At 47.0% G+C, this 9,874-nt stretch overlaps 5 protein-coding genes across 6 annotated transcripts; 2 read left to right on the top strand and 3 right to left on the bottom strand.

Moving 5' to 3' along the window:
* Positions 1 to 138: 138 nt before the first annotated feature.
* BDBG_16886 (uncharacterized protein) lies at positions 139 to 1,038 on the bottom strand (the record flags this gene model as incomplete). Its single annotated transcript, XM_031724744.1, has 2 exons — positions 139 to 523; positions 578 to 1,038. 2 exons carry the CDS (start codon positions 1,036 to 1,038, stop codon positions 454 to 456), a joined length of 531 nt encoding a protein of 176 aa, XP_031577914.1. The 3' UTR covers positions 139 to 453.
* Positions 1,039 to 1,464: 426 nt separating this feature from the next.
* On the bottom strand, positions 1,465 to 5,670 carry BDBG_03745. 2 transcript variants are annotated; one of them, XM_031721379.1, is made up of 6 exons: positions 5,110 to 5,670; positions 4,744 to 5,030; positions 3,853 to 4,461; positions 3,575 to 3,781; positions 2,574 to 3,508; positions 1,465 to 2,496 (listed from the first exon to the last, which is right to left on the bottom strand). In XM_031721379.1, the coding sequence occupies exons 2-6, from the start codon at positions 4,949 to 4,951 to the stop codon at positions 2,476 to 2,478; spliced, it is 1,980 nt and encodes a 659-aa protein (XP_031577915.1). In that variant the 5' UTR covers positions 4,952 to 5,030; positions 5,110 to 5,670; the 3' UTR covers positions 1,465 to 2,475. The 2 variants fall into 2 exon arrangements, with proteins under 2 accessions (XP_031577915.1, XP_031577916.1); XM_031721380.1 differs by having other exon boundaries at positions 1,654 to 2,496; positions 3,853 to 4,561; positions 5,110 to 5,563.
* A 245-nt stretch (positions 5,671 to 5,915) lies between these two features.
* On the top strand, positions 5,916 to 6,185 carry BDBG_16887 (uncharacterized protein; the record flags this gene model as incomplete). Its single annotated transcript, XM_031724745.1, has 1 exon — positions 5,916 to 6,185. One exon carries the CDS (start codon positions 5,916 to 5,918, stop codon positions 6,183 to 6,185), a length of 270 nt encoding a protein of 89 aa, XP_031577917.1.
* Positions 6,186 to 6,725: 540 nt separating this feature from the next.
* Positions 6,726 to 7,824, top strand: BDBG_03746 (NUDIX family hydrolase; the record flags this gene model as incomplete). The annotated part of the gene is made up of 2 exons (XM_002625641.1): positions 6,726 to 7,046; positions 7,252 to 7,824. The coding sequence occupies 2 exons, from the start codon at positions 6,726 to 6,728 to the stop codon at positions 7,822 to 7,824; spliced, it is 894 nt and encodes a 297-aa protein (XP_002625687.1).
* Positions 7,825 to 7,989: 165 nt separating this feature from the next.
* BDBG_03747 (ADP-ribose pyrophosphatase) lies at positions 7,990 to 9,867 on the bottom strand. Its single transcript, XM_002625642.2, has 4 exons — positions 9,686 to 9,867; positions 9,231 to 9,323; positions 8,753 to 8,993; positions 7,990 to 8,606 (listed from the first exon to the last, which is right to left on the bottom strand). The coding sequence occupies exons 1-4, from the start codon at positions 9,746 to 9,748 to the stop codon at positions 8,356 to 8,358; spliced, it is 648 nt and encodes a 215-aa protein (XP_002625688.1). The 5' UTR covers positions 9,749 to 9,867; the 3' UTR covers positions 7,990 to 8,355.
* Between the last annotated feature and the right edge of the window lie 7 nt (positions 9,868 to 9,874).

Here is a 9,874-nt window from a genome sequence, read left to right on the forward strand (position 1 = left end):
AGGTCAGCCAATCGCGAGGCGAAGACAAGCCTATCCCTGAGTTTAACCCCAAGGAATTTTTTGGTTGGCATACATATATTTCTTTCTGCCTACCCCGGGGCATAAATAGTTCTCTAATTAAAATGGAACACCGTGGCTGCCTCGCCCGATTAACTAGACAAACTTTTATCTGTTTCAAAGTTCCTAGACGGTCTCAAAATTATCTCATTTTTGCCGAGGGGCGAACACGGAGAAACGGAAAAGGAGCAAATGAAGTCTAACTAATTGACCATTATTCAATTAATAGTGGCTGAAGAAATCCGCAGACATGCACGACGACTTTACCTCCTGCAAGGTTAATATTATAATGGAATAATGCAGAAGAAACAACGAGTCCCACACCACACCACGCATCAGGCCCGTTGTCAAGCGTCGGATTCTGTTCCTATGCCTAAGCCTAAAATATGCCTACATTTATTTCTCATACCATGAGCTAATAAACCCGCCATCCCTAGCCACTGTCATCCATCCCACCATCTTCCTTCTTTGTCAAGGGTTAGTCTAACATTGAAAGAAAGAGAAGCTTCTTTGAACAAACCTTATTTCGCTTCTCTGCAAAAGGCCCGCTTTATTACCAAATCTGTCGCCATGCATCTTAATCATCAGAACAACAACTTCCCTCCCGATTCGTTTTTCTCGTCGTATTTTGGCTCGTGAAAAGGATTGGTGATTGCAAGGGGCGCGCGCCACATGGGGGGGGTTGTAATTTCTCCCATCGCCCTGTTGCCGAGCCAGTCGCATATGAAATTGAATCAACAAACCCTTTGTCCCCAATCCAAACTCGCGGCCATAGGGGCTATCACGCCCCTGAAATCTGTTCGTGAAATCAAGAAAACCCTGATATAATGCGCGCTTGACACCCGGGCTCCTTACAAGGGGCTTCAAATTCGAGATGAGGGCAGATGCAAAAGTGATAACGAACAACGTGATACTGGAGACAAGGCTGTTGTTACTAGGCCCCTGACATCCATGATAACTCGTGAACTGGCTGCCAGTCATGCAGCCTGGAAGCTAACTGGTTGGATGGGCTCAAAATTTGTCACGAATTGGAGGCCATAACTGGAACGACCTCCACGGCCACAAATCCGTATCTGAACTGCTTCTGGGGGCCTTCTCACACCTATTACGCGCCATGTCTCCCTTCTCAATCTTTAGCCTGCAGCCATTACGTATCACCGGTACGCCCTCGGGCGGATGGATTGGGGTTCAGGGGGTTGGGATGTGTGGGAGTTATTCATCATCGGTTGCCTTATGGAAAAGCAAGAGCAAAGAGCAGCAGAAGAAATATACCAAATTACCAATACATCGAGTTAGATATCACACGTTGATCACTATCACGCTGTTAGTAGCGCCTCCGGGTTTCAAACCCCCCGTGACCTCGTGGAAACCCACGAGCCGTTTCCATCTAATATTATTAAATATTAAGTAAGTAGTTACTCCGTAGAGAAGGCTGAATCTCGTAGCCGCGTGCGCCGCGTGCGCCGCGGAGGAAAAAGCAATGTAGCAGGGATTGAAAGGTTAAATCCGCTCTATCCGGAGCTGAAGCAACTGTATCAATGGTCGTGTCCGCAAGAAAGCTATGTGTTTATCACTACTATCCATGGAAACAACGGGGTGAGATATTTTAGCCATCGATATTTTATTCTTCAGTAACCCTCTACCTACCCCGGCCACTAAGAAAAGGGTTTCATGCTCTCCCGCGTATCGTATCACTTATAAACACATCTTATATACGCTGGTAAATGTATTGGCAGTGACCAGCATAAATTGTAAGAAGGAGGTTGAAATAAGGATGCCAATGCACCGCCTCTCTCCTGTAATGTATACGCGAATATCCCTTGCTATACAAACACTTGAAAATGTTTCCCTTAATGAAGAAAGTAAGAAAGCATAGACGGAGAATCATTGGTAAAGAGCAAAATCAACAAGAGCAATGAGCTGGGCGGGAGAATGTCATGGGGCGCAAACGGATTGCATTAACTGCATTTAACGGTGTCAAAAGATTGATGCAAATGATGTAATACACGTAATATGAACTTAGGAGATCTTCGAAAAGATAGGGAAGATAGAAGAGATTGGGATGATATCATGGAATTTGCGGAAAGCGTATACTATTTAAATGTAGCAGGAAGAAGAAAAAGAGCTGCTATTGAAGGATGTGGTAAATGATAGGAAGAGAAAACATGCAAATTATGTGAAGTTTTCAAAACGTGGTACCGCCAACAAACGCCGCGCTATGCTGAGACAAACTGACCGCAAAATATTAAAAGCAGAGAAAACCACCGAAAAAAATGAAGAACAAGTGAGAAGAGTTGGCGAGACCCGGGGAGGGAGGGAGGGAGGGAGGGAAATCACATGAGAATTCGTGGATTCCAAGTAAGATTGCTGTTTGATTACCGTCCAGATTGTAGGTCGTGCTTGATATTTACGAGAGATTTACGAGAGATATATCCGAATCTTCCAACCTAGTTAGCATTTCTCAATGAAAACCAAATGAATGCGTTCATTAGCGGTTGAATGGGTAAAATAGTTACCTTTTGCCTCACATTTTGGCGGCACACAGGACAAGTGGCAGCGGAACGTGGTTTTGTTTTGTCCATTCTGCTTGATGGCATATGTTGATCAGCACACCAACGACAAAGAACCGCGTGCCCACAGGGAAGCACCACAGTGTCAATAAGTTGGCTCATGCAGGCTTTGCATTCCAAGTTAATTGTGAGTTCTTCTGTTTCTTTGGGCTCTGGGCGTCCATCCTCCGCGCTATCAAGCCCTTTGACTGGAGGGCTGGGTTCTCGGTTATTTCCCCTAAGGGACTCTAGAATTCTTCTCCTACGCTCTCTTTCATCTGCGGAGAGAAACCCATCAGTGTCATTGGGGTAACGCACAAGGGCGCCGGCGTATAGGAGTCGAGCCAGTTGCCCATTTACGTAACTCTGATCACGAGCAGTAGGGGCACTCCCCGGAATGCCTATACTTATCGGGTGATGATTGTGTCGGTGTGGTTGTCTCTCTCGGGGCATTGAGCCGGGCTGCGGCATTCCGCTATTGTTGGTACGCCTGGGGCGTCGACGGCTTGTGGTGGTGGTATTCGGATTTGCACTACCAACACTAGGAGGGCTCCTGGGATTTGTGAATGTTCCCTGCAAAGGATGCCTTCGTGAAGAAGAATTGGACGCGTTGGCCTGATTCTCTGTGGGGAAAGGACCGACGGGATGTGAAGAAGCCGTGTTATTATGAGGCAAAATAGGGACAGGGCCATTGCCATTCAGACACTCGATATTAGTTGAACCGCGTGAGTTAACCTGTGCATTGTGGTAATCATCAGGGAGGTATTGGAAAGATAGTGAATTTAAAGGGTTATCATTATTTGGTAGCGTTGAACTGTTTGATACTCTGGGGAATAGATGAGGTCTCGCTGATGGAAAAAGACTCAAATCAGACCCCCAAACAGGCCCATCATGGTTCAGAGCTATAATAAGCTGTTAGCTTGTATTCATTAAAGTTGGTGGTCATACTGGCTTTTGGAACAACACACAAATTGGATTATATAGTCCTTGATTTTGACTATTTACTTGAGTGTCATTGTTCTGTTCTAGGTTGCCTTGTTGGCGGGATTCCACTGTGGCAAAAGGTCTAGTTACAGGATCGGAAGGTAGTGAGGTTGAGTAGTAGATTGGCGAGGGCTCAGCGGGTGCATAGTTGTAACTAAGAGACATGTCTCTAGAGGGGTTTTGCACATCAGCTAGACAGGTATTAGCACTCATGGCAATGAAAAAAAAAAAATGCATTTAGATGCTGATACAGATCACATACGACCATTAACATAGTAATTCCCGTTAGGTTCCCAAAAGCTATTTGGTGCCACTTGATCAGGTGTTTGGCCTTGAGATTGCTGGTTGCTGAACAAGGAGTACGACGCGGATTCTGAAGCTACAGACGCCTGTAGATTTGCTGGCATCGCGGCACCTGGAGACGTGTAGGCTTGCCTCCCGGCCATGCCAGCTTGATTCACAGGCATATACACCCGATGATGGGATATTGATGGGTTGGATATAGCTTGACCAAACGTGGAGGAATTAGATGCAACGTGCCTTGGAATCCAGGAGGTCTGTTGATGGAATTCGTCTCTGTGTGGATGTCGGTTTTGACTCTGCTGTAAAGATGAGTGGGTAGGGAAGCGTTGAGATGGCGCGGTGACTGCTGCTGCCGTTGAACTTTGACTGTTACTGGAGTGATCCGAAACGCCGCTATCTCGATTCAACTGCAGGTTCTGGGGTGGCTGATAATTATATAGGGGTGCAGTGCGGTGATGGTCCACAGGCAATCCACAATGTGGATGAGGCTGATGCGGCTGCATACAAGCCCCAGACACTGGAACAGGGACAGCAGAGGATGAACAACCTGCTTGCGATGCCCAATATTCTATACGGCACTCGAATGAAATAAGCAGGTAGCAAAAGGCAGGAGGAGAGGGTGAGTAAGGCAAGAAGAGCAAATGACAAAAACTAAAAACGAGAAGAAACTAAATAAAATTTATTAACGTGTATCGATTTAGTGACAGCCAGCGAAGCAAGGAAGTGAAAGAACAGCGACGCTACTCAGAGCGTCAAAATGAAAACACAATCGAAACTGGAAGAAACAAAGGGGATATACAACATAAAAGAAACGTGAGGAAGCACTTCAGCAGAAGAGGAGGCAACTAACCCTTGCAGTTCAAGCAGTATCTAGGATATCGCTGAGATTCGCTGGAGACGCCGTCTCGGGAGGGATAAGGCGGCGGGCATGGATGGGAGGGCGGGAAGAATCTCACGCCCGCGCAGAGGCAACAGAAATGGGGGCAGGGCAGTTGGCAACCACTGGCATTTTTATGCATGCATTTTGGAAGCAAAGGATCTGGAGGACAATTTGACATTTTATGCTTTTTATGGACTCATGCTCGTCACCCGCTCGTAGTTGGGAAGTTCGGTGGTGGTGTGGTGGTTCTCGAAGCCCTGAAAGGAGGTAATTGTCAACAAAATCTGACCAGCTATTATTCTCTTCTTACGGACTTCTCGGATGAAGGTAGTTTACCTTAAAAACCCTGCAGCAGAAATGATATTTTGCTACAATATGTTGCTTCCAACCTGGAACCTGGAAATGGAGATGCAAATCTCAGCAATGGAAGCGGCTTGACCCTCTTTTTTCTCCAGTTTATGACAGCGAAATTCAAGGAATATTGCGGGTACGGGATCAACCCAAGGCCGGGTGGGAAAATATGTGGCAACACCCCCGCGGCCACGCTGGAGAATACCGTCTGGGGGGAATATGTTGAATTGAGGTAAGTCTACAAATGGCTCTCAAGGAAGAAAAGAGGCAGTGTGTTGAGACCGCAAAGGGAAACCAAACAGCGAGCGAGATGCCGTTAATAAAAACCCCTTCCCGCCTGACCCAGCAAGCCGGGGCTGGCCAGAAGCCTCGGGCTTATGGGGGGCGTATTGTATCGTATCGTTACGCATTATCCGAGCTCGCGCTTCTCATAAATAAATAGTTCAACGAGACTGCTAAACTACCCATAAACCATAAATAATAAGCCAGCCCCATCAGCTGGCGCCCAACACGGAGGCGAGACACAGGAAAGGAAGTCGGTCATGGTCCGGTCCGGATCCTAAAGCAGGCTTTTGGCCCTGTTTCTTCTGTTACATCCTGCCCATCTCTCTCTTTGTCATTTGCCTGTCCCCCCCGCCCCGAATCAACATGCAACCAACCGCTAGCCTAGCATAAATTACTGGCAAACCCGGGTTCCACCAATTGCTGGATCTCTAAAACCGACCCGGAAAAGAGATCAGTCTTACACATGGTTTGAGAACGAAATAGATTTGTCTCCTCAAACCCTACATATGTCACCGCGATGCGCCAGCGCCTTCATCTGCAGCATTATCACCGACAGACAATATCTCCGGGTGAATAGTGGAACGGATCAGCAAACTACCGGATATGACTTCGAAGCTGGCAAGTTGCCAAATTCGTTTACGACTGATTGGGGGCTTCGCTGCTTGAAGTTGGAAGCTCTGGAGTTAGCTAGCGACATCCAATCAGATGCGCGTCGCTCGGCCACAAACTTCGCCAAGGGAAAGCCCAGAGTTTTTCCTCGAGACGTAACTAGTTAAGTTAACGCAACGTCATCGGAACGAGTGATAGCGGTCGTTAGTAGGGCCGGATGTGGCATCAAGTTACCGCGTATTGTCGACAAATGAAAAGGGAGCTCCATTCCGTCAAAGGAACCTTGGACGCTCCTACATGGAAGTCTCCGGAAGTCAATTAAGAACCAGTCTATGGAAACCCGACGAGACAAAATATAATTGAAGTCATCGGGAACTCTGAAGCTTGGGCGTGCGAACCCTAATACAGGGGGAGTTACCCATCCATCCTCAACTCGCGATTTCCGGGGGATCCTCTCGATTGCGCTCTACATAGTACGTGCGGGCATTGTACATGTACATGTACATGTACATACGAGGGAGTATTTATCTGGGCAGTCCTCTATCCACGCGCAATGGAGCTGCAAGTTTTGGGATAATCCTCCGCCATCCTTGAACACATTATTTTGATGATTCACCTTCATGCGGTCTAACCCTTGTACCTCCTCTTTCCACGCGCTTATCACGAATTACCCCTTATTTATACGAACTAGAGTCCGCTCGAGGATTATGTCGACTTTTATTATCCCAAACAGCACCCCGCAGATCCCCGTTGCCCTCACGCCCGATCTTTCGCAGGACCAATTACTTGCATTCCCAGCCTTCAAGATCTGGCTGTCGACATTACAGCACTCACTTTCCAGACAAGCTAATCCGTCTCATGAATTCCACGCAGCTCCCTATACCTTGCGCCACATACAGATACAGGCGGTGGACTTCTTCGGCGGCAATCGTTTGGGGTTCGTGAAGCTCAAGGCTGATGTTTCTAATGATCATGGCGAGAAGTTACCAGGAAGTGTGTTTTTGAGAGGTGGGAGTGTTGGGATATTGGTGAGTGCTTGACAACATTGACACTCCGCTTGAAGTTTTCATTATCACAATGGGTTTATGCACGGCATACGGCCATGCAATCTTGCACATGTGACAAATTAAACCTATTGCGATTTAAAGATTTCGATTGCTCTGCACTGCACTGCTACACTACTAGCATCCTTCTCTCTTAAAACTAACCGCCAAAATCTGCCCATCAATCCAGCTAATCCTCCAACCAAACGATGTCCCTGAAAACTCCGAAACCGACAAACACGCCATCCTAACCATCCAGCCCCGTATTCCGGCCGGTTCCCTCGCCTTTCCCGAAATACCCGCGGGGATGCTTGATGATGATACCGGCACTTTCGCCGGCGGGGCAGCTAAAGAAATAAAAGAAGAAACCGGCTTAGTTATACTGCAGGACGAACTTATAGCCATAACTGCACTTGCGAATAGCTTACCGAGAAGGGGCCAGAAACAAGAAACGAGAGGGGGAGGTGAAGGTTCAGGAAGAAAAGATAGCAATGGCAACGGAGAAGAAAAGTTGCAGACAGGTGTATACCCTTCACCGGGAGGATGCGATGAATTCATACCACTCTTTCTATGCCAGAAACGCATGGCTAGGAAGGAAATTGAGGAGCTTCACGGGAAATTGACGGGGCTGAGGAAAGAGGGGGAGAAAATTACGTTGAAGGTTGTCAAGTTGGAGGCGGTGTGGAGGGAGGCATGGCGGGATGGGAAGACGTTGGCGGCTTGGGCGTTATATCGGGGATTAAAGGAGGAGGGGGTTCTGTGAGCAGTGGGTCGGCGGGTTGTTCTTCCGACGAGGAGGATGTGTACATAGGCTGGTACGGCACCCCTTACACGATTTTCGCAGGCATCATCCATGGAAGGATAGAGGAGGCTTACTTTTGATGCGACCTTTGACGGATATCGTTATATCCATACGGAACGAGGTATATGCAATCTAACATGTCATATCTAGCTGATTTTTGTGGAGTATTTCTCACTCAGGAATAACGCAGAAGCCTAATGAAAATAATAGTACTGAGGGAAATTCCCCGGTAACGAGACTTTGGACAATACATGGAATACCCATTGTCTATCTATCGTCTATATTGATTCTTTGTACTATACCCCGACCCATCTGGCTATCATCCTTCTGAAACTGCGATCCACGCATGCAGCGAAAACGCAATGCCCAACATCATACCTGTCAGTATATACATACCCTCCAAAACTCAAAATTGGAAAACTCCGACATTGGAACAAGCCATTTCAACGCACAAAAAAAGAAGGTAAAATATGAACAAATTTCCCACTTTCTTTAGATCCCCAACCCCAATCCCAACTTCTTCCCAACCTCAATACCCTCCGCCAGCGTCCCCACCCTGGCATCAATCGCATACCCCTCGCCTTCCAGGCGTTTCAGCTCCTCATACAGTGTAGCCAGCGGAATGCTGAAGCACTCGATGAACTCGTTGTCTTCGAGCTGGGGTGTTGGGTTTTGGTTTTCCGGGAGAGTCATGTCGACACGGACGTGGACCATGTTTAGGTTTGTGTTGCAGAAGCCGGGGTCTAAAAATTGGCGGAGGCCAGGGTATATTAGACGGGAAGATGGGCCAGATTTAAGGGGTGCCAGGGGGAGGGCGAGGTGGGATGTTGCTACATTTTTGAACCGGAGCTGTACATATATGTCTATATAGGGAAACGAGTTTACCTACCGTTATACATAACCGGGCTTGTCTCCTCTGCAACGCCCACATACCCAGTTTCCTCTCTAAGTTCCCTTACTGCGCATTGTTCGGGCGTCTCGCCCTCATCGATAAGGCCGGCAGGCACTTCAATGACCACCTTATCAACCGGAGGCCTATACTGTTTCTGCAGCAGTAGCTCTGGGCCGGAGGGTTTGGACAGGACGGTGAAAATGCCAACGCCGTCGATTGGACAGTTTTCGGGCCTGGTCTGAGAATTCAATGTGGAAAGGTTGTTAACACTATGTTGAATATATCCGCTCCATGATGCTTCTCTAGAGGCAACCCAACCCCTCTTATGCTCTCGATTGAGAAGCACATGAACAGAAGAAGAGAAGATTTTCAATTCTTTTTCCAATTGAATTGAAAACCAAGACATCAAGGGGAAAATAAAATAAATAATAGCAACGGTACCAAAGATGCATCAAACACAATATATTCCTCTTACCTGTCTCTCGGCAGACTCCCATGTCCGCGTCACGCCCTCGGGATCCGTGTATGTTGACTTGATAAGCCTGATCCACCTTGCCTCTGATGGATTCTGCAGGGAGAAGGCATGTTAGTGTATGTACCAAAAACACTTTGAATTATGCAATCGTTTAATCATGCATCCGACAAGGTGGGTATAAATATTGCCCGAACGGGAGAGGAACATCGGTGAAAATTTCGGGAAAAAATTTAAAAAAAAAAAAAAAAAAAAAAAAAAAAAAAAAAAAAAAAAAAAAGAGAGAGAGAGAGAGAAATGGAAAGAAAAAAACTTTGTTGGTATTATTGGGGTCCCATTGGGGTAGCAAGGGCTTTAAATGTATACAAAGAGAGAAACAAAAAAGATATAAACTTGTAAGTGATGTATAGTTATATCTACAATTTCACATGGTGCCGCACGCAAGCTTTGTCACATACCAGCGACTCCCTCGACAGAAGGCTTTCTTTGGATAACCTGACAGGGATAGATTCGGGTGGCATTGTCAGTTACTGCTGTTGGCAAGCGGCCACGCCTTGGTTTTTAATTTCCGGAGTACGTTAGTAAACTGGTCGTCCCTGTTGGAACAGGAGCTGGAGTCCAAAGAATTGGAGGTTGGTCGATGTTGC

The sequence above is a fragment of the Blastomyces gilchristii genome (assembly GCF_000003855.2).
Source record: "Blastomyces gilchristii SLH14081 genomic scaffold supercont1.6, whole genome shotgun sequence".
NCBI lineage: Eukaryota > Fungi > Ascomycota > Eurotiomycetes > Onygenales > Ajellomycetaceae > Blastomyces > Blastomyces gilchristii.

What these genes read in the sequence shown, in the direction of transcription:
- BDBG_03747 (XM_002625642.2), bottom strand. Translation starts at nt 9,748, where the DNA reads ATGCCACCCGAATCTATCCCTGTCAGGTTATCCAAAGAAAGCCTTCTG. An exon ending in GGGAGTCTGCCGAGAGACAG is followed by an intron (nt 8,994 to 9,230) that starts GTAAGAGGAATA and finishes TTGAATTCTCAG; the next exon opens with ACCAGGCCCGAAAACTGTCC. An exon ending in AAGCCCGGTTATGTATAACG is followed by an intron (nt 8,607 to 8,752) that starts GTAGGTAAACTC and finishes GCCAATTTTTAG; the next exon opens with ACCCCGGCTTCTGCAACACA.
- BDBG_03745 (XM_031721379.1), bottom strand. Translation starts at nt 4,951, where the DNA reads ATGTCAAATTGTCCTCCAGATCCTTTGCTTCCAAAATGCATGCATAAA. An exon ending in ATACTGCTTGAACTGCAAGG is followed by an intron (nt 4,462 to 4,743) that starts GTTAGTTGCCTC and finishes AGTGCCGTATAG; the next exon opens with AATATTGGGCATCGCAAGCA. An exon ending in GCCAAAATGTGAGGCAAAAG is followed by an intron (nt 2,497 to 2,573) that starts GTAACTATTTTA and finishes CTAGGTTGGAAG; the next exon opens with ATTCGGATATATCTCTCGTA.